This window comes from Thalassophryne amazonica, chromosome 15 (assembly GCF_902500255.1).
Source record: "Thalassophryne amazonica chromosome 15, fThaAma1.1, whole genome shotgun sequence".
NCBI classification, from domain to species: Eukaryota; Metazoa; Chordata; class Actinopteri; order Batrachoidiformes; family Batrachoididae; genus Thalassophryne; species Thalassophryne amazonica.
Window position 1 is genome coordinate 61,033,456 of NC_047117.1, and position 23,611 is coordinate 61,057,066.

Genomic DNA, 23,611 nt, shown 5'->3' on the forward strand with positions numbered 1-23,611 from the left:
ACAAAAATGCCAAACCAGTAAAATATTTTTCTAAAATGAAATGAGCCCCAATTTGACTTAGTTGAAGTAATTTCAGCAGAGACATTTTCAAGAGCAGATGTTTGCAGAGAAACAAACATGAGACCAGTTGCAGAAGAAACTCTGTTTACAGGTCGACCTGAATCTTTGCAGGCCACTGTCTCAGATTTGCAGTTTGACTACAGTAAACATCAGGATGCTTCACCCACAGTCGCAGCTGAGCAGCTGCTACAAACAAATGCATTTAAAAAATAAATCTGTAATATACAGTGTTTCTTTGAGGGAAGTCAGTAATGAGGAACCTACTTGTAGTTCACTTATTTGAAGTGGCTTTGAAATGAAGTGCCTTTTTATGAATTTTTGCTATACACCTTGGGTTACAGAAATTATTATACTGCAGCAAACATGACAAACAAATACTTCATCTGAAAATATTCCTGTGTTACTGCAGTATTTCAAAGCTTGTTTATAGCTTCATTTTATAAGGATGTAGATAGTGTTTTATCAGGAAAAGTGACTGATTATATTTTATTAAAAAAACATACTTTAAAATGACACCATGAGAACTTTTTTTAATGAACTGCAAATTATTCCATTATATATTGTTAGTTGGCTCATTTTTATGTTGATATTTTTGTCATTTGTGTAAAAGTGAAGATTCTTCTTCCAGGTTAGTAGACAATCCACAAACACATCAGGATCGACTCTCCACAGATGACAGTGTTACTTTATTGTGCCATCATTATTTTATCACTGTGGAAGCAAAAATGAAAAGAAATTAATGCACCATGTTATGTTTGTCTTTGAGACAGAATTTTCTCTCTTTTTGATCTGGTTTTGCATTTTAATTTTAGTTTCACAACAAAGTTGCAACTTAAATTTTAATCCCATTGTGATTCACCATACCCACCATAATGGATCTTTTTTAATTTGGAATACAATGACCAGGTTTTTAGTTTGGTTTTCTAAATGCAGTAGCAGCTGATTTTTTTTTTAGATTGTGTGTTTTAGAAATAGGTCAAAGTTTTACAAGGCTCCTGTTTTGTCGGTTTGACAACCACAGACAACTCTGGTCTGGACCAGTGATCTTTACTGAAGACTTTAAAGTATACACACACATACACACAAACAGTCCTCAGAAAATCACATTCAACTGTGACAGTCTGATGTATGACAGAATCCTGTTTTTTGAATTTTGCAAAATAAGCAATGGGGAAATTTTGGAAAAATTAGTTGTTGACTTGATTTTTTTTTCTTCTTCTTCTTCTTCTTTCATACAAGAGGAGGTGGGCGTGCCAATGAATGCCATACAAATGGGTGATTTGAAATTTCATATGACTGTCATAAATTACTCACTGGAGTTCACACACCTCCAGATCTTTGTGGTGCCCTTTGGTAAATGCAACTGAGGTACCTGAAATGACAAATCAAGAATGTTTTACTCACGCAATGTACTGCGTCAGTTTCACACTTTGAAATTTTGCCTCAGAGGAAAATTTTGTCCATTCAGCCGCCTTCTATTTTTCTGTCTTCATGCACCCTTTTAACTTGGACATGAAAATGTGCAATAGAGTCATGTCTCACGTCACTGACCGTCAGTGATAGACATTTGATGCTAGTGCTTGTGTGGAAACTGTTTGCTTTATAGATATTTACTAACTACTAAAAATCTCTGACACCAGATTAGAGAGGTTAGCTGGATTCTGCTGAGCGTGTGAGAAATCTGGCATCCCTGTCACACCTTGATGATTTAGCCAATGTATGATGACCATATCAAAACCACTGGCATACGCAGGCGTACGTCTAATAAGTTCTGGGTAAGTTTTTTTTGTAAGTTAAGTGAACACTGATATACGTCGTAATCAGAGGTGTCAAGTAACGAAGTACAAATATTTCGTTACTGTACTTAAGTACACTTTTTAGGTATCTATACTTTACTCCTTATTTTTCTGCCTACTTCTGACTTCTACTCATTACATTTTCACACAAGTATCTGTACTTTCTATTCCTTACATTTTTAAAACAAACAGCCTCATTACCCTTGGCTTCAGTTTAATGTTTATATATATATATATTTCACGTCATGTGCGCCTGTAATCAACTTTTCTGCAGCACGGCTTTGCTTTGAACCGTGAACCAATCCAAGCAGTGGTTCGCAGATTGAAGCAATGCTTCGACCTATTGCTTCGTTTATTCTTTCTTTATTTCGCTTAATTTCCCCCCCGCTAAAACCCTAAAGAGCATACGTCTGAGTATTATTTACCTTTTCTATGTTAAACCGACCTGTTATGGTCTTTTGAAACAGTTGATAGATGTATTTTATAACTTAAAAACGGGAGCGACGCTAACGCGTTAGCATGTCTATGGCATTTTCAATGTTAAAACTTAGCATTAAGCAATTGCAGCTCTCATCACGTTCGGGTGCATTTGTTTTCAAATTGTAATATTTCTTAAATTTATTTTTGTTTACATATTAATAATCTAATGATTATTATATACAATTTTAGAGAAAGAGGCAAAAAGAACCTGAATAGAAACACAACAGAAAATATAAAAACTATATGAACATACATAAATAAATACATACATACATAAATAAATGTTTCCTGTGAACACCTAGTGACTACCTCCACTTCATCCCTGTCTTATTTAATGACAGTTTGTTTCGGTCAAAACATATTTTCAATGTGTTAACTTTCTTCAGTGATTTCCTCCAGAACTATCTGCCAAACTAGAAAACTGCTGCATCCTTGTAAGAGCAGAATACTACTGGAATGAATTTGAATAAGGAAAGTTGTGTTGTTTTTTTTTTTTTTCTTCACTAAATGGATGCTGCACTCACTGCAGTTTATCGTCTGGAATAGTCCCAGATTGCATTTCAGAGCTTCTAGAATTGAAACATTTTCGTGCAGGTGGTGTTGGGGGGTAGTTTTGGGTCTTGGGCCACATGTAGAACGAATCAGTTTTTAAATTAATCTTTCAATTCATATAGTGGCATCTACCTTTTTTTTTTTTTTAAAGGTTACTTTATACTTTTATACTTTAAGTAGGTTTTGGAGCACATACTTTTTCACTTTTACTTGAGTAAAGAGGTCAAGTTGATACTTCAACTTTTACCAGAGTGTTTTTAAACTGCAGTATCTATACTTCTACTTAAGTAACAAATGTGTGTACTTTTGACACCACCGGTCGTAATATGGCGAGTACATCAAAAAATTTTGGGCATGCACAATATTTTAAATGCATGCCAGTGTTTGACTTGTACATCCCGCATACGCTGGACTTAAGTTGTAGGTAAATTATTTCTTGTAAGTTACTCATAAGTAATCAGCTGTCCGCTGATTGGCTGAACAACTGAAAGCTGCAGTCCTCATGCGGACAGTTTAGACAGTTTTGTTTCAAATATTAAAACCATTCACACACAGAGTAAATATAAAGTCTTACCTGTTCATTTCATTCAGGTTCATCCTCACAGCCTGATGAAAACTTATCCACATAAAGCGTCCTGATTTTGGAAAACGACTTCTGAAAATACTTCAGTTCCTTGTCATGGCTGAAGAAACGTAGTGTTTTTAAAGAAGCCCCTCTGTGGTTTTTCTGCTCCCAGTGCATTTCTCAGCCTGAATCAGATCGCTGGTGTCGCCGACTGAACGGTCCCTCCTAAAAATCGGTCCACCCTACCTTCACTGCGCATGCGTCATTTTGGAGCTCATCTGTGTCATTTCTGAATGTCACCAGCGATTCACTGATTATAACCTCATTTCTGCTTCAAACTGCACTCCAGTCATCATTTATCTCAGCAATAGATATCTGAAGCTTTTGTACAACAATCATTTCTGCATAAATTCGGCATTATTTCATAATAAGACATTGGACCAATCAGAGAGCACAGCAGCTGCTGCGGAGACTACATAATTTCAGAGAGTCGGTAATGATTTCCCAATTATTGCCTCGTTTTCTGCTTAAAACGGCTTTGTTTCTACTTAATACTTACTTTAGAATGATTTAAGAGGTTTTACCTTGTCATCTGATGGTTAATAATCCCATTAATCCATTTGATTGCTTTGGGTATAGAGAGTCAGACTCACACGTGCTGCTCCGAAATGACGCATGCACAGTGAAGGCAGGGCGGACCAATTTTTAGGAGGGACACTTTGGTCTGCGACACCGGCACTTTGTGCCACAACAAGACAGTTAACTTATTTTAAAAGTTGAAAGAGTCACAGCGCCTCATTCATTTGCGGCTGCATTTATCACAGATGTCAGTCGATTCTTTGGCATTCAAATGTCAAATTACTCTGTGTGGCCTCCATGTGGAGGGGAGAGGCCGCGTAACAGTGTACGCGCACTTGTTTTATTTTCATTTATATAGCCCCAATTCACAACAGAGTTGCCCCAAGGCGCCCCACACAAGTAAGGTCTAACCTTACAAACCCGCAGAGCAACAGTGGTAAGGAAAAACTCCCTCTGAGGAAGAAACCTCAAGCAGACCAGACTCAAAGGGGTGACTCTCTGCTTGGCCCATGCTACAGACATAAATTACAGACAATTCACAAAATTAATATACAGGAAATGCTGTTGGTGCACAGGACAGGAGGGTCACCAGCACAAATACAACTCCCATCTCTGGATGGAGCTGCACCTTAAACAGAGAGAAAAAACAGTATCAGGCATCAGAAAGACAAGAAATACAGTATAATTTGCCAGCATTAAACAACAAGAAAAACAGGAAATACTAAGGTGATCATCGGCCACTAGCCCTATGCTTCACTAAAAGACCCAGAATTTAGATAAAGTTGAGTCCGCAACACGCTCCGTTTCCTAATAAAATGAATTAAGAGAGTAAAAGCGTAAAACAAAACTATGCCAGTATGCTAGCCATCTGAAAGGGAAAATAAGTGCGTCTTAAGTCTGGACTTGAAAGTCTCCTCAGAATCTGACTGTTTAATTGATGGAGATCATTCCACAGAACCGGGCACGATAAGAGAAAGCTCTGTGACCCGCAAACTTCTTATTCACCCTTATTCTTATTCACTTCTTATTTAGGGACACAAAGTAGTCCTGCACCCTGAGAACGCAAAGCACTTACTTTAGCGCTTACTAAAGTAGTGAATGACCTTTTGCGAGCAATGGACTCAGATACCACTATAGTGTTGGTGCTGCTGGATCTTAGTGTTGCGATTGATACTGTGGATCATCATATTTTACTCAGTAGGCTGGAGAATCACTTTGGGATTACTGGAACTGCTCTTGCATGGTTGACGTCATACCTGTCCAGTCGTTCTTACTGTGTATTGTGTAATGGCACCTCCTCTGATCGTAGGGACATGAAGTTTGGGGTTCCACAGGGATCCGTTTTAGGCCCCCTGCTTTTTTCCCTTTATGTAGCACCCCTTGGGAATATATTGCGGCGCTTTGGGATTCCCTTTCATTGCTATGGTGATGACACTCAATTGTACATGCAAATAACTGCTGGTAATTTCATTCACATAAAATCTTTGGAAGATTGCCTTGCATCAGTAAGAAGTTGGATGTCTTGTAACTTCCTACTTTTAAATTCTGATAAGACTGAAGTTATGGTTCTTGGTTCAGTGAGGTATCGGCATCAATTTGATCAGCTAGCACTTAGCTTAGGTTCGTGTATTATACATCATACGGATAAAGTGAGGAACCTTGGAGTAATTTTTGATCCTACGTTGTTCTTTGATCTCCACATTAGAGACATTACGAGGACTGCTTTCTTCCATTTACGAAATATAGCGAAGATTTGTCCCATCCTGTCTATGGCTGATGCTGAGACTTTGATTCATGCATTTGTCTCTTCTAGACTGGACTATTGTAATGCTCTATTTTCTGGCTTACCGCAGTCCAGGATTAGGGGTCTTCAACTGGTTCAAAATGCTGCTGCCAGACTTTTGACACAAAGCAGAAAGTTTGACCACATTACGCCCGTTTTGGCGTCCCTGCACTGGCTTCCAGTTGCTGCAAGATCGGATTTTAAAGTACTGTTATTAGTTTATAAAATCGTTCATGGACTTGCACCTCCCTATCTGGCTGACCTGGTAAGCCCCTATGTACCAGCTCGAGCCCTGCGTTCTCAGGGTGCAGGACTTCTATGTGTTCCCAGGGTGAATAAAAAGTCTGCCAGTCACAGAGCTTTCTCCTACCGTGCCCCAGCTCTGTGGAACGATCTCCCGGCACACATTCGGCAGTCGGATACTGTGGAGACTTTTAAGTCACGTTTAAAGGCTCATTTGTTTTCCCTGTTTTATCATTAGTGTTATATGCTTTTATTCTTGTATTCTTTTATGGTCGTCTTTTTTATTGTGTTTTAAATTTTTAATTCAGTTTTTTTTTTTTATGTTGTGTGAAGCGCCTTGAGACGATTTCATCGTGAATTGGCGCTATATAAATGAATAAATTTGATTTGATTTGAGAACCTTAAAATCTGATCTCACTGGGACAGGAAGCCAGTGAAGAGATGCCAAAATGGGTGTAATGTGGTTGAACTTTCTGCTTCTTGTCAGAAGTCTGGCTGCAGCATTTTGAACCAATTGGAGACCCCTAATGCTAGACTGCAGTAAACCAGAAAATAGAACATTGCAGTAGTCCAATCTAGAAGAGATAAACGCATGGATCAGGGTTTCAGCATCAGCCATAGACAGGATGGGACGAATCTTCGCTATATTTTGCAGGTGGAAGAAAGCAGTCCTAGTAATATTTCTAATGTGGAGGCCAAAGGACAACGCAGGATCAAAAATTATCCCAAGGTTCCTCACTTTGTCAGTGTGATGTATGACACACGAGCCTAGGCTAAGCATTAACTGGTCAAATTGATGCCGATCTCTCACTGGACCAAGAACCATCATTTCAGTCTTATCAGAGTTTAAAAGTAGGAAGTTTCTAGACATCCAACTTTTCACTGATGCAAGGCAATCTTCTAAGGATTTTATGTGAACGAGATTACCAGCAGTTATTGGCATGTATAACTGATGCCGATGTTGACTGATTGTTGACATACTTTCAACTTTCTACATGTTCCGCCTGCCAGACAAAAGGGTTCTGCCCTGCAGGGGAAACACAAGCTAAACCAGACTTAACTGCTCCAACCCATACCATACCGTGCAGTACCGACCCAAATCGCTCAGTTGAAATGGGGCTGTCAGCATACGCTGGTTAAATCATCAAGGTGTGACAGCTACATAATGTATTCAGTGTATTTGGCATATTTTTCATACTGGCTAAATTGTCAAAATGTGACAGGGCGCTGAAGTCCTTTTCCTTTTGTCAAGTCCTAATGGTGGACTTTCCCGTGGGCACTGATTAAAGCACCAGTTACATCACTTTGAACATGCCCAGTAACAGAGGTATGAAATTACGTTCAGCACTGACACTCGCCGATTCGAGGAAAGTGCAACAAAATGCTGCTTGTTGCCTGCACTGTAATATGGTTTTAATTTTCACACATATCCTTGGGTGTGACAAACCAAAGAGCTTTAGATGAGAGGCTTGGCTGTGAAACCTCCCCATGACATGCACCTGCTAAATGACTGAGACTGCAAAAGGTTGTGATTTGTCACTTTTACATTTTTACTCCTTCCTCTCCCATCATATTTTAATATTTTTTGCAGCACACACGTCAATTACATTTCAATCATGGATCAAATACGTTTGATAGAAAAGTCTGCAATAGGGATGGGTATTGAGAAGCGGTTCCTTTCGGGTATCGTTAAGAAATTATTCGATCCACCGACATCAATAACCTTTTTACTTAACAATTCCCTTATCGGTCCTTCAGAGTGGCCGTTGTTTTGGGGGGTGTTTGTCAGGAAAATTATAATTTCTCTACATTGATTACAGACCCCGGGTCTGTAATCAACTTTTCTGCAGCGCAGCTTTGCTTTGAACCTTGAACCAATCGAAGCAGTGATTCACAGATCGAAGTAGTGCTTCGATCATTGCTCCGTTGATTAATTTTTTTCGTTCGCTTATCTTAATTTTCCCCCGCTAAAACCCTAAAGCGCATATGGCTGTGAGTATTATTTACCTTTTTTTTAATGTTAAACTGACCGGTTATGGTCTTCTGAAACAGTTGATAGATGTATTTTATAACTTAAAAACGGGAACGATGCTAACATGTTAGCATGTCTATGGCATTTTCAATGTTAAAGTTAGCATTAAGCAGTTGCAGCTGTCAAGTGTTTGTCGTCGTAAAAGTCATACGTATTACAAATTGTAATATTTTTAATTGTTTATATATTAATAATCTAATGATTAGTTATTATATACAATTTTAGAGAAAGAGATAAAAAGAACCTGAATAGAAACACAACAGAAAATATAAAACCAACTAACAATGAACATACATACATACATACATACAGAAATAAATAACTGTTTCCTGTGAACACCTAGTGACTCTTACACCTCTACTTCATCCCTGTCTTATTTAAGTTTAATGACAGTTTGTTTCGGTCAAACCATATTTTCAGTTTAATTTCTTCAGTGATTTCCTCCAGAACTATCTGCCAAGGTAGAAAATTGCTGCATCCTAGTCAGAGCAGAATACTACTGGAATGAATATGAATAAGGAAAGTTTTTTTTTTTCTTCTTCTTCTTCTTCTCACCAAAATGGATGCTGCACTCACTGAAGTTTATTGTCTGGAATAGTCCCAGATTGCATTTCAGAGCTTCTAGAATTCAAACATTTTCGTGCAGGTGGTGTTGGGGGGTAATTTTGGGTTTCAGCTTTTTTTGTTTTTCACCACTTTCATCCCTGAATATGTCAATCGTGACTCACTTTTGTGCTGATTAAAGTTACTAACAGGGACTCCTGTCTTGTTGCGAGAAAGAAAAGAGAATCGTCCTCCGTTCTGTTCACGCAGCTCCAAATGTTGCGCGGCTCTCTGCCGAGTCAAGTTAGAATGATAGAGTCCAATCGGAATGAATAACTTCAAAGCAAAACACCGTTTTGTTTATTTTTATTTATGTCCAGAGATCAAGGATACAGTGACCAATTTCATATTTATTTACTTTAAGACTCAATGAAATACATAGAAAACCTGTAAAGCCTACTTTTAGTACAAAATTCACAAGAGGTATTGATAAGGGAATCGATAAGGAATCGGATCAATAAGCAGAATCGATAATGGCATCGATATCGATAAAATCTTATCAATACCCATCCCTAGTCTGCAAATATGACCAGCTTTACAACACAGAGTCAGAAAAACATGCTCAAATGACACGCAATTCATGGAGGAAAATTACACATACCGTAACGTTTGTTTGGATGTCGATGATTGTATAAAGAAGTTGAGCTCATTGATGGACAGATTAATCCAGAAAAAGCTACTGTTCCTGTGGGAAATTGTTTAATTGTTTAAAAGCGTCACGCACACGTCAAAGTTACTGCATGGCCTCAGACCTGGAGAAGCATAAATCAGGCTTTGGAATTTTAAGGTAACACTGCAGCAGACTTATAAAAACAGTGACTCAACCAAATGTAATTTTTTTTTTTTAATACACATAATGTCCGGCGCTTATTTAAGGCAGGCGTTTATTTTTTCCAGACGACGTTTTGACCCAGTCATTAAATGAGTCAGGTTCTGATTCAGGATTCCCCGTAGATGTTTGGTGCCTCCTGACTGTTATTCATCCATTACATACGTATAATGGATTGTGTCCTTTTTATGCGTATAACAGATTTTGATTATAATTGACAAAATTCGCTGCTCCACATTGATAAAAAGAAACCGAAAAGGGCACCAATCTATACAGTCATTTTGCAGTGGCAGAAGATGACTGCTATCTGTAACTGCAGCAGGAGACACTGCAGAAATGTGATCTCAACAATGATAATGAAGCATGTGTATGTCATCTATGATACCAGCGTTGTGTTTTGTTTTGGTTTGTTTTTTTCCCCAGTACACAGAGCAGTTTGTCAGCGGCCTGCAGACCCAACTTGAACAGTCAAGACTGCGTGAGACTGAACTCCTGGGAGCACTGAAGGAAATGCAAGACAAAGTTCTCGACCTGGAGAAGGTGAACTATCAGACAATTAGATTTACAGATTGTAAATACAATTTTACAATCTGTACTCCGTAGATGGAAGAACTCTTGCTGAGGGTTCTTAAACTGCAGATGCACTTCTGTCTTTACTTTGTGTCCATACAGAGGAGCAGCTGCCTGCCTGATGAGAACAACATTGCAGCTTTGCAAGAGGAGTTGAAGCAGATGAAACTGAGGGAGCTGGAGACTCTGCACTCATTCAGGGAAATGCAGGACTCCGTCACGGAGCTCAACCAGCGGTGGCAGGTAATCTGCATGAAATGTTTTTGTTTTTCAGCAAATTATGTGCTTCTGTGTTCACATAGTGTTCCCCCTGTGTTTCTGCAGCATCATATGTCCCGTGCAAGTAGCACCGGCAGCGGAGGTGGCCACTGGAAGGAGTCCCCGAAGAAGAACGCCATGAACGAACTGCAGGACAAACTGATGACAGTCAGACTGAGGGAGGCCCAGGCCCAAGCGGAGCTTCGGGAGGTCAGACTCAAAGCCCTGCAGCTCGAGAGCCAGGTTCGACAAACTGAAGAGTCTTTAACTACATTAAGTCAAGTTTATGATTGTTTGAGTTTTTTTTTTTTTTTTTTTTTTTTTTTTTTTTTTTATAAGAAAAGTATTTCTAAGCAGCGACTGTGACAATAATCATGTGTTTCACTGGAAGCCAGTTAGACTGGGCGAAAAGAAGCTGACCAGTTTTTACTCCTATAGACCAAGGTCCACAATATTATCACGATTCACACGTGGTGTGCCTTCTGATGATTCTCTGAAAAACCATTTGTTGAATTTTTCTTCAACTTGGTACAAACAATCCTTTGGAGGGGGACTGTCTTGTCATGGTCAGTTGGACTTTCTGATTTAATCCCTTTGTACCTCCCAAGGACGACAAATAATGACATTTTTCACACTGTTCACTTTGTTGCAGAAAGTGTGTTACTAGAATTCTTTTGAACTTTGGTGCAAACAATTCTTGGGGGACTGTTTGGTCATCGTCAGTTGGACTTTCTAACGAAACCCTTATGGGCTCCTCAGAACTCGAAGGACAAGAAAAAAAAGACGCCATTTCTTACATTGTATTTATTGCAGAAATCTGCATAATAGCTTCTCTAATTTTGTCTAAAGATTCTTTTAGAGGCTGTCTATGGGCAAGAAAAACTGTCATTTTCCTCAGATCTTTCTATGAGCCCGCTCAGGCTAGACTCCCTTAATCTAGAGAGTGGCCATGTGTAATGGCCATGTGACTCATGGTGGCATCTTGGGGCCAAAATAGCGTTCGCTGTTAATCTGTCTGCATGTAAATCCACCTATTTTATTTATTTATGCACTGATCAGAACAGAACAAAGAATTGAGAAAATAAAGTCAGCCATGTGGGATGGAAGCGACTTCGTCAAAGTTTTGAGAGGTAAATTTATTGTTCAGTCCCATAAACAGTAAAACTTACCTAAACCGTCATCATATAACCCAGATATTTGCAGTCACCGGATTAAAAAAAGTCCCAAAGTTTTTGTATTGTTTTCCATGTAATAAACACCATACTTAACAGATTTTGTGTAACGGATTTTTCACTCGCATTGTATAAAATGTCCTGTCCGATCGCAATGTATTTCCATTAAAACCCCTCACAAGTGGGACCGTAGTCATTTCCGTGATTAAAAGTCGGACCTTTTTTTTTTTTTTTCACACCGTGCTCAGACTTGGACCCGCAGCCTGAAGCACACCTGTTAAATCAGACACAGCGAAAGGCTGTGATTCAACACTTTTCTGCTTTCCCTCCTTTGTCCCATCATATTTTAATAGTTTTTGCAGTGCGCATGCTGATTACATTTCAGGATCAGATACATTTGACAGAAAAGTCCGCAAATTTACAGCACAGTCAGATAAAGAAGAAATTGTACAGCTTACCTCTGAATTGGAGGTGATGATTGTAGAAAGAAAAGCTTGTTAAGGGTTAAATTAGTCCATAATAAAACATAATCCAGTGACAGAGCACTTTAAAATGTAGGTGAATGGGTTTTCATAAATATTTAAGACGAAAATTAAATAACGGTTTGAAATGTATCCTTTCCTGGTGCTCAGTTCTTGAAGAGATAAATATTTGGATTTTGAACTGTGCGCCACTAAAAACCAGGACCTTCCCAGCGTGCCTACATTGGACAAGGAGGAGGGAGTGGCGTCAGCTCTGGAACCATTATCTTAATAGCCCCATTAATTTATGGATTTTTACACGCCACTGACAACCCCAATTCCACCGAGTGGTTCCGGTCGGAGCTGCACCATGTTTTCGGCCTCAGAATGGTTCATTTTTGCCCGCAGAATGGCAGGTGGAACACTTCTATTGATGTGTGTGCACTTGCACGGTATCCTTGGCTGCTCCACTCGACACAGAGACAAAACAGTATTTTCAGATTATTTTATTGTACTCTGGATCATTGGATACAGCGCAAAGCCGCCCGTTAACAAGCAGCTTTGCACAAAGCGGCTCATTAACAACACAGACTGGATCGATCAGCCGTAATAATGGATTGCAGCTGCTCTGGAACCTGGCACCAAAGTCCCATGTGACGAATGGAGTTTTCTTCACCCAGGAAAGAAGGAATTCAGTTATTTTCAGATGTGTGGTGGTTATGTAAAGGTGGATAAGTTTAACGATGATCTCACTGAAACAGGCAGGTAAGACTATATATTTACTTCTTGGACTGCATTTATATGGACTGCATTTATATAGCGCTTTTCCATCTACATCAGACGCTCAAAGCGCTTTACAAATAATGCCTCACATTCACCCTGATGTCAGGGTGCTGCCACACAAGGCAGCATTATTAATATTTAATAATAAAGTGTTATGCTACTACGTACAATACTGTATTCAAGAAGGAAACAATATTTATTTTAACAATAGCTAATATTTTCAGTCTCTCGTGTCATTTTTCAGATTTGAAATTTTCTAATGGAAAAAACAAATAAAAAAAATCAACAGTTCGTCATCACTTTTTTTCTGATATCACAGATGGTAAAAAAAAGTTTTTAATCAGTTGATTACGACCAAAAAGCTGGGGGGAAAAAACAGTTTATCACCTCCTCCCATGCCGAAATTGCCTGCATTATTCTTTTTTTTTTTTTATATATATATTCAACATTCTGTGTTCTGAACTCTGCCAATATCGTCACTGTTGCCAGACTGAAGGTTTTCCTCCAAAGTTTGTCATCTAAATAAGGCTCAAAGCTATAATGCTGTGTCCCCCGCAGCTGCTTCAGAAACACTTTCAGCTTGGACTTAAAAAAAAAAAAAAAAAAAAAAAAAGCTCCACAGTAGAAAAAAAATCGTCCGAAAATAGCTTGACCTCCGCTGTGTATACAATTGATTTGGGCTTGAATCAGCGGGTGCTGTTGTGGTGATGACGTATCAACAAGATGGCCGCGGCTGAGAGCTGAACGGGGCTGAAATAGAGTGCAGGCTTCAGACAGCTGTAGTTTATCCTTCACCTGTGCACTTATCGACTTTTATTGTTCAAGATTTTTTAAAATGTCAACATTTCATCATTTTTAGTGATTATTTGTGCGTATTTTTGATGTCACCTACACTTTAAAACTGTCTCTGCACGTTATTGCATGACACGGAGTTACAGAGCTCCAGAAAATAAATCAGGCTTTAAATTAATTAAATAAATCATCATAATTTGTAAATGTATGTAAATTTGATAGCTTAGCTATTTTTCTAATTGTTTTCATAGCACCTGTACCTGGATGTGTTGCTGTATGTGGTTAAATGATTTAAAAAAAATGTTGAAGGTTCATTCAGTAGTTTAGCACAGTTGGAACCAAAATGGCACCATGTTCTAAGTTGTCGCTACTGTCTCAATAAAGGGACCCTAGCTCAGCGCCCCCCCCCCCCCCAAAAAAAGTCCAAAATGGCATTTTGCACACTTCTCACTTTATTGTTGAAAAGCTGCTCAGCAACCTTTTCTGTAATTCTTAATTCTCCATATAGACTCCTTGAATGTGTGTCAACCTACACAAAGATTTTCATTAATTTTGAATCCTTGTAAAGGCTCTCATGGCTCAAAAAACTGTCTGCTGATTTTTTTTTCTTTTTTTTTTCCTAATTACCCATTAAATCTTTTGGGAAATTTTTTCCTACAGACATTTCTTGGGTGACTATCTGGTCATTGTAAGTGTCGGACTTAATGTAAATTTAATACCCGTTATGGAGACCACATTTTTTGTTCCTCTGTTTAAAAAAATAATAATAATAATTCAAGGGCATAATGTGTAGCTTTTTAGACATTCCTTTGTTTAAGTGTCATAAATGGGGAGAATCTTGGACAGATTGAAGTTTTTTTTTTTTTTTTTTTTCCTCATCCATTTGACTTTTATTCCAGAATCAGATCCACAGTAAGCTGATCGGTCGCCATGAACAAGAACGCTCTGCCCTTCAGGACCGGATCCAGCTGCTGGCCAATCAAAACAAAGCACTCCAAGCCCAGCTGAATGAGATGAAACGGAAGCAAGCAGAATCTGACTGCAAGGTTCGGATGGCGAAGGAACAGAAAGTTGAATGATTTTTGCCTCATAATTTGTACTCTGAGTTCATAAAGTTTAGATTTACATGTTTGACAGAAATTTTTATCTGAGGCCACTTACCCTATGATCACGTTATCTACAAATAAGGGCAATGAGCAGTTGGCGTTTGTTGCTTGTGGGCGTTCCCTGGGCATAGTCAGCTCGTGGTTACTTGACATTAATGGGCATAATGTTTAAAGATGGATTATAAATGACGGAAAACCAGACACTGTTACTGTGAGTTCAGTTCATGTTTCACAGTGATATTCCTGTATTGCTAGTTAGCATGCTAATATCTCTGTAACATGTTTTGTAAATCACTTGTGAGGCATTATTTGGTTACAATTGCAGCGTTTTTTAGAAGTGTTTATTTCTCACTAACGTTTACAAAGTATATGAGGAAAAATGCCAAACAGATTTATACAGAAATACAACTGTTTCTGAGGGTTTTCTGCCATCTTGGTTTATTTGTTCACGCGAGCAACCAGCTGACATCACAATGCTTTTTTGCACTGATTGGGAGTTGTCGCATCATGTCACATTTCTGATTGAAAATGAATGGCAAGTCATCGCTTTACTTCTGTCACTCGCGGTTGCTTGTATGTAATATGACTGTAGGATTATAGTCACAGTGACAGTCTGAAGCTCTGAGATGGTGCTGACCTGAAAAATTTAGAGTTCTCTGTTTTACTCCAAGATAATTCAGCACACAGATGAGATGAGCCAAGGATCCACCAAATATTTGATTTATTGCCATTTCTTCAGGAAAACATGGATCCCTACAACAATATCACTCTTGTGAGCAGTGAATTATTTTTGTTTGATTTGAGGCCACCACTTGCCCAGGATTGCTGGATGTGCCATCAGGTTTGCAATAGTGTCTAGAAAAGGATGAAGGCACTAAAAAGAAATGGGAAAAGAACTGAAATAAGAGATGAAAGGGTTGATGTCCTGTAGTTTATGATGTCATCATTATCAGGATCTATCGCCAAAATCCACTATGTTGTTGTTAACCACATTGTGTCTCCATTATCTCCGTACATGCAGAGCAAAGAGGAAGTGATGGCGGTACGACTGAGGGAAGCAGACAGTATGGCTGCCATGGCTGAACTCCGGCAGAAGATCGCTGAGCTGGAGATACAGGTGTGTGTTGGTATGTCCTTAATGGAAGAAGACCTTGGTGCGATAGAGGCTTACTGTGTGCCCGTGTGTCATTTTCAGAAGGAGGAAGGGCTTATCCAGGGCCAGCTGAACCACTCAGACTCCAGACAGTATATCAACCAGCTTCGAGACCAGATCTCTGAACTCAAAAATGAGGTTAGACGCACTGATCTCAAATTGTGCCATATACAAGGTGCAACATGCAGTCATGAAATGCACCATCTTGAAACTTGCATCATGGACGATAGCTTTGGATGTTTTTACATGTGGTAAAAGGTGCATATGATGCTAAAACACACAGTCTGCATAAAATGAGGCGAAACACCATGCACACGTGTTGTAGGGCACGCCACATGTACACTCGGCAACTTCACACTCATGGGGCACTTAGACAAATTTCACATCCAACTCAAAAGTGTTTGTCTGCAGACTGTTTTCGTGATGATAGTACGAATGGCCACACATTTTCTAAGTGCCATGCAAGCGGTGTTAGATGTTAGGCGTGTCAGCTGGAATTTGGCCGACACCTGCCGCGAGAGTGTTCGATGGACTCGCACAGCACACACTCTGTCTTTCAGCCACTGATGTGCACAAATAGTTGTATCAACAGGTGCATGAGGAGTTGGAAGCTTTTTGCACACGACTCCTGCTTCATGCGCGCTTTCTGCGCAAATCGACCAAATTCGCGCTATGTTTGAAGGGGCCCTTAGTCCAGATCCAGGTGGACAAATACAGTGCATCTGGAAAGTAGTCACAGTACTTCAGTTTTCCACATTTTATTATGTTACAGCCCTATTCCAAAATGGAGTAAATTCATTTGTTCCCCCAAATTTTACTCTCAGCACCCCATAAAGACAACATGAAAAATGTTGAAAAAGAAAAAGAAGAAATCACGCTTACCTAAGTATTCACACCCTTTACTCAATACTTTGTTGATGCCCCTTTGTCAGCAATTACAGCCTCAAGTCTTCTTTACTATGATGCCACAAGCTTGGCTCACCTATCTTTGGACAGTTTTGCCCATTCCTCTTTACAGCACTTCTCAAGCTACATCAGGTTGGATGGGGAGCGTCGGTGCACAGCCATTTTCAGATCTCTCCAGAGATGTTCAATCAGATTCAGGTCTGGACTCACAGACCTGAACCCTTTGATATCTTGACTGTGTGCTTAAGGTCATTGTCCTGCTGAAAGATGAACTGTCGCTGCAGTCTGAGGTCAAGAGTGCTCTGGAGCAGGTTTTCATCCAGGATGTCTCTGTACATTGCTGCATTCATCTTTTCCTTAATCCTGACTAGTCTCCCAGTTCCTGCTGCTGAAAAACATCCCCACAGCATGATGCTGCCACCACCATGCTTCACTGTAGGGATGGTGCCTGGTTTCCTCCAAACATGATGCTGGAATCTTTGTCTCGTCAGACCAGAAAATTTTGTTTCTCATGGTCTGAAAATCCTTCAGGTGCCCTTTGGCAAACTCAAGGTGGGCTGCCATGTGCTTTTTACTAAGGAGTGTTTTCCGTCTGGCCACTCTACCATACAGGCCTAATTGGTGGATTACTGCAGAGATGTCGTCCTTCTGGGAGGTTCTTTTCTCTCCACAGAGAAATGCTGGAGCTCTGACAGAGTGACCGTCATGTTCTTGGTTACCTCCCTGACTAAGGCCCTTCTCTCCTGATCGCTCAGTTTAGACAGGTGGCCAGCTCTAGGACGAGTCCTGGTGGATCCAAACTTATATAAAGGTTATAAAGGTCACTGTGCTCATGGGGACCTTCAAAGCAGTAGAAATGTTTCTGTATCATTCCACAGATTTGTGTCTTGAGATAATCCTGTCTCAGAGGTCTACAGACAATTCCTTTGACTTCATGCTTGGTTTGTGCTGTGACATGCTGTCAGCTGTGGGACCTTAGTATATGTAGACAATTGTGTGCCTTTCCAAATCATGGCCAAGCAACTGAATTTACCCCAGGTGGACTCTAATTAAGCTGCAGAAACATGTCAAGGATGATCAGTGAAAAAAGAATACACCTGAGCTCAGTTTTGAGCTTCATGGCAAAGGCTGTGAATACTTATGTACGAGGTCTGTTAGAAAAGTATCAGACCTTTTTATTTTTTGCAAAAACCATATGGATTTGAATCACGTGTGATTGCATCAGCCAAGCTTGAACCTTTGTGCACATGCATGAGTTTTTTCACGCCTGTGGGTTGCGTCATTCGCCTGTGAGCAGGCTTTGTGTGAGCAGTGGTCCACTCCTCTCATCGGATTTTTATTGCGAATAAATGTCTGAACGATTTAGAGCTTTGCTGCATCAATTTTTTCCAGAAACTGTGAGAGACCTCCAGGTGGACACCATTCGGAAAATTCAGATGGCTTTCAGGGACCATTTTATGGGGATTACACAGATTAAGGAGTGCTCCAGCCGGTTTAAAGACCGCCCACAGGGTCTGAGAGCGCGCCGCGCTCCGAGCGCCGATCGACAGGCTGACACCCCACTGAAACAACCAGATCATTTCCAACGTGAAGGCTTTGTTGATCCGGGATGTCGTCTGACTTCCACAAAAAAGGCATAAGGCGTGGACATCAGCACTTTTTCGGCACATTCCACTGTTACAGGAGTTTTTTTCACGGAAAAAGAAGCGGATGGATGGATGCGCCACCGTGCCGCTCATGGTGCGGGACAAAACCACCTCTGTGTTGGTCTCACAGGATGGCTTTGAGATGGATTTCAGACGGCAGTCGGTGGGTTTTTAGTCGTGTGACTATCCGAGAAATTGTGTATGAGCTGGACCTGCCCCAACATGTCCTGTGAGGCTTCATCACGGCGTTGCTTTGCGCCATGCGGCTCTGCCGCGACGCATGTCTGTCTCAATGTGCCGAAAAAGTGCGGATAAAACACAGCGTCCAGTTTAGAAATGAACGGCACATTCCACTGTTACAGGAGTTTTTGTCATGGAAAGAGGAGCGGAGGAATTCCACGCATCGTGGCGGAGCCGCATGGCGCAAAGCAACGCAGTGATGAAGCCTCACAGGACATGTTGGGGCATGTCCAGCTCATGCACAATTTCTCGGATAGTCGCACGACTAAAAAGCCACCGACAGCCGTCTGAAATCCATCTCAAAGCCGTCCTGTGAGACCAACACAGAGGTGGTTTTGTCCCACGCCATGAGCGGCACGGTGGCGCATCCCTCCGCTTCTTTTTCCATGAAAAAAACTCCTTTAACAGTGGAATGTGCCGAAAAGTGCTGATGTCCACGCCTTATGCCTTTTTTGTGGAAGTCAGACGACGTCCCGGATCAACAAAGCCTTCACGTTGGAAATGATCTGGTTGTTTCAGCGGGGTGTCAGCCTGTCGATTGGCGCTCGGAATGCGCCGCGCTCTCAGACACTGTGGCCGGTCTTTAAACCGGCTGGAGCACTCCTTAATCTGTGTAATCCCCATAAAATGGTCCCTGAAAGCCATCTGAATTTTCTGAATGGTGTCCACCTGGAGGTCTCTCACAGTTTCTGGAAAAAATTGATGCAGCAAAGCTCCAAATCATTCAGACATTTATTCGCAATAAAAATCCGACGAGAGGGGCGGACCACTGCTCACACAAAGCCTGCTCACAGGCGAATGACGCAACCGACAGGCGTGAAAAACTCACGCATTGCTCACGAAGGTTCAAGCTTGGCTGATGCAATCACGTGATTCAAATCCATATGGTTTTTGCAAAAAATAAAAAGGTCCGATACTTTTCTAACAGACCCCGTACGTGCAAGTTCTTATTTTATTTTTAATAAAGTTGCAAAAATCTCAAAAAAGCTTTCTTCACATTGTCATTATAGGGTATTGTGTGTAGAATTTTGAGTTAAAAAGTACATTTCATCTATTTCGGAATAAAGCCGTGACATAAAATGTGGAAACAGCCAAGGGCTGTGAATACCCTATGGATGCACTGTAGATCCTTATGGATAAGGGTGGTTCATGACGCTGGACTACGGTATTAAATTAAAGGGGACCCTGGGGCCCCAGCAGATGTGTACCTTTTACTGAGTGCCCTCTTAGTTTATTGTTGTATTGATTGAGGCTCACTTTCAGTCTGCATATGCACTGCATCCAGAAAATATGGGGAGGTGATGGTCTAGTGCAGGGGTGGCCAAGTTCGGTCCTCGAGAGCCACCTTCCTGACACTCTTAGTTGTCTCCCTGCTCCAACACACCTGAATCCAATGAAAGGCTCATTAAAAGTCTGCTAACAAGTCTTTCATTGGATTCAGGTGTGTTGGAGCAGGGAGACTCGAGGACCGAACTTGGCCACCCCTGCTCTAGTGGTTAAGCAGTGGGCCTCAGACCAGAGGATCCTCGGTTCAAACCCAGTCTGGCCGGACAATTACTACAGACCCTTGGGCAAGGTCCTTAATCCCCAAGTTGCTCCCAGTGTGTAGCGAGTGCCTTGCATGGCAGCACTCTGACATTGGTGTGTCTGTGTGAAGGGGTGAATGCAAAGCATCATTGTAAAGTGTTTTAAGCTTCTGATGTAGATGTAAAAGCGCTATATAAATGCAGTTGATATTGAGGGTGTGAATATGTATGTGCATATGATTTTAGTTTTTTGTTAATAAATTTGCAAAAATTTCAAAAACTTTTATATTGTTATTATGGGGTATTGTGTGTAGAGGGAAAAAAAATTCCTTCATTTTTGGAATAAGACTGTAACATTAAAAAATGTGGAATAAGTGAATCGCTGTGAATACTTTCCAGATGCTCTAGATGTGTTAAAACATACAGACCTTTTCTGCAGTTGTTCTCACTCCTCTCTACACAGCCAGACAGAAGACACTGCAACACCCCCCACCACACACACGTACACCGCAACAGTTATGTCAGTGTTTCTTGTAACAGCACACCACTGCTTCTCCCCATCAACCTGATTCTCATAATTCAGTTTGCAGTGAACTTTAGTTCTGAAAGAGTTTTAAAGGAAAACTGCTACACATCACAGTCGGAGGCTTTTCTGCAGATACTCAGAAGCTCACTGTTGTCCATAAATTTTAAGTTAACTTCCTTTTTATAAATACAAAGACTATAAGTTTAAAAAAAAAAAAAAAAAAAAAAAAATTTTGTGAGATGTGCATGTAAAATTCATCCTCACACATCAAATATGAGTTTGTTCATTCAGAGAGTCTGTGCGTGACTAGGAGGGACGTGTTTAAAGTGAGGAGGTGTAATGACAGTCATGCCCTTTACCGCTCACCTCCTTTTTTTTTTCTTTCTTTTTTTTTTATCAGCGCTCGATAAACGAGACTGAAAGTTGCGTGAGTACAGCTGAGGAAACAGTGAGCACGTTAGAAAAATCTCAGTGTTTGCTGCTATGCAGTCATTTTGTAAATGAGTCAGTGCTGATACACGGCAATTCTACATCATGTAGTAGATAACGCTTTGTATATTAAGAAATGTTTGACATGAATTTAACAATGCTGCGTTTAACATTTGCCAGTTTAAACAGCGTCTTGCAAATTTATGTGATCACATTGTGCCATTGAAGAACTATTAATTAAAGAGAATGACGAGGGGGAAAAGAAAAAAAAATTGTAACTTAAAACATCAGTTGAAGATGGTCAAAATATTTCCTTTGGTTAACCACTGCCCCCCCCCCACACACACACACACACTTAGCCTGACTCAAAAACCTCTGAAATTTGATGTGAGTCACGTACACAGAGTATGCAAAAAGCACAGACATGCCGACACGTAGTGTGTGTTGTAGTCACACGAACATCAAAACCTGCGGTGGCAGATTTTCTGTCAGGTGAGAAATGTTAAGTATGGACATCCGCAAAAGGAGTGACAAAGGTCAAACATAAATAAATTTTACTGTGCTATCTGGTTCGATGTGCAGACCGCCCTGTCAGGTGGGAGACCTCAGATGCTCCGGTTTAGCTGAAAATACCCAATCACCCTATTTGCATAACCTCTAAATGATGAACTCCACACAGATCAGTGAGCTTCACATGCTTTTTCCCTTTATACAAATGATACACATTTAAGCTGTGTGCTGGTATGGATGCGCGGTCTGTACTAGTCTAAACCAAAACCCTGAAATTTCCGCTTGTGTTCACTTTTAAAGCATCTGCTGTGAGCTGAGTTTGTGTTGGAAACAAACCATCAGTAGATAAGGTTATTGTCATCCTAGATCACATTAAAATTCATTAATGTTGTAAATATTTTTGTCTGACTGCATTAATGGCTGTCAAACTGTGGGGCAGGCCCCCAGGTGACGTACCAACTGAAATCTTACCATCCGAATTGAAATGAAGCTGGTTCATTTTAGTATGCAGAAACTGCTCTGTATCTGATTGTGCAAGTTCTGTCAAGACCCACAGGATTGAAATTTGTCACACAAAGATGATACGAAGATACTGAAGAAACAGATTATTGGTATTTTTGTTTAAAACAACCACTGCACAATGTTCATCTTTAATAAGAGAAAAACTACAACCCCAATTCCAATGAAGTTGGGACGTTGTGTAAAATGTAAATAAAAATAGAATACAATGATTTGAAAATCCTCTTCAACCTATATTCAATTAAATACACCACAAAGACAAGATATTTAATTTTCAAACTGATAGTTTGTTGTTTTTGTGCAAATTTTTGCTGATTTTTGAAATGAGCAAACATTTTGAAACCTGCAACACATTTCAAAAAAGTTGGTACGGGGCAACAAAAGACTGGGAAAGTTGATGAATGCTCAAAGAACACCTAAGTGGAAACAGTTGAGTGTCATGATTGGGTATAAAAGGAGCATCCCCAAAAGGCTCAGCCATTCGCAAGCAAAGATAGGGTGAGGATCATCACTTTGTGAACAGCTGCGTGAAAAAATAGTCCAACAGTTTAAGAACAATTTTTCTCAATATTCAATTGCAAGGAATTTAGGAATTCCATCATCTACAGTCCATAATATAATCAGAAGATTCAGAGAATCTGGAGAACTTTCTACACGTAAGCAGCAAGGCCAAAAACCAACATTGAATGCCCGTGACCTTCGATCCTTCAGGTGGCACTGCATTAAAAACAGACATCATTGTGTAAAGGATCTTACCACGTGGGTTCAGGAACACTTAAGAGAACCATTGTCAGTTAACACAATTTGTCGCTACATCTACAAGTGCAAGTTAAAACTCTACCATGCAAAGTGAAAGCCATACATCAGCAACATCTAGAAATGCCACCGCCTTCTCTGGGCCCGAGCTCATTTGAAATGGACAAACGCTAAGTGGAAAAGTGTGCTGTGGTCTGATGAGTCCACATTTCAAATTGTTTTTGGAAATGATGGACGTCGTGTCCTCCGGACAAAAGAGGAAACAAACCATCCAGATTGTTACCAGCGCAAAGTTCAAAAGCCAGGATCTGTGATGGTATGGGGCGTGTTGGTGCCCATGGCATATGCAACTTACACATCTGTGATGGCACCATCAATGCTGAATGGTACATCCAGATTTTGGAGCAACACATGCTGCCATCCAAGCAACATCTTTTTCAGGGACGTCCCTGCTTATTTCAGCAAGGCAGTGCCAAGCCACATTCTGCATGTGTTACAACAGCGTGGCTTCGTCGTAAAAGAGTGCAGGTACTACACTGGCCTGCCTGCAGTCCAGACCTGTCGCCCATTGAAAATATGTGGCGCATTATGAAGCACAAAATACGACAACGGAGACCCCGGACTGTTGAACAACTGAAGTCATACATCAAGCAAGAATGGGAAAGAATTCCAGCTACAAAGTTTCATCGCTTAGTGTCCTCAGTTCCCAAATGCTTATTGAGTGTTGTTAGAAAGA

The 23,611-nt window shown here is 40.4% G+C and overlaps 1 protein-coding gene across 2 annotated transcripts in view; it reads left to right on the plus strand.

The window, feature by feature from the left end:
• si:ch211-239f4.1 (EVI5-like protein) overlaps positions 1-23,611 on the plus strand; it is a 99,586-nt gene that overhangs the window by 71,466 nt on the left and 4,509 nt on the right. For both annotated transcript variants that reach the window (XM_034187458.1, XM_034187457.1), the window contains 6 exons: positions 9,946-10,062; positions 10,195-10,335; positions 10,417-10,593; positions 14,458-14,604; positions 15,686-15,781; positions 15,860-15,955. In XM_034187458.1, the coding sequence (XP_034043349.1) occupies positions 9,946-10,062; positions 10,195-10,335; positions 10,417-10,593; positions 14,458-14,604; positions 15,686-15,781; positions 15,860-15,955 (774 nt within the window). The remainder of the gene's footprint in view (positions 1-9,945; positions 10,063-10,194; positions 10,336-10,416; positions 10,594-14,457; positions 14,605-15,685; positions 15,782-15,859; positions 15,956-23,611) is intronic.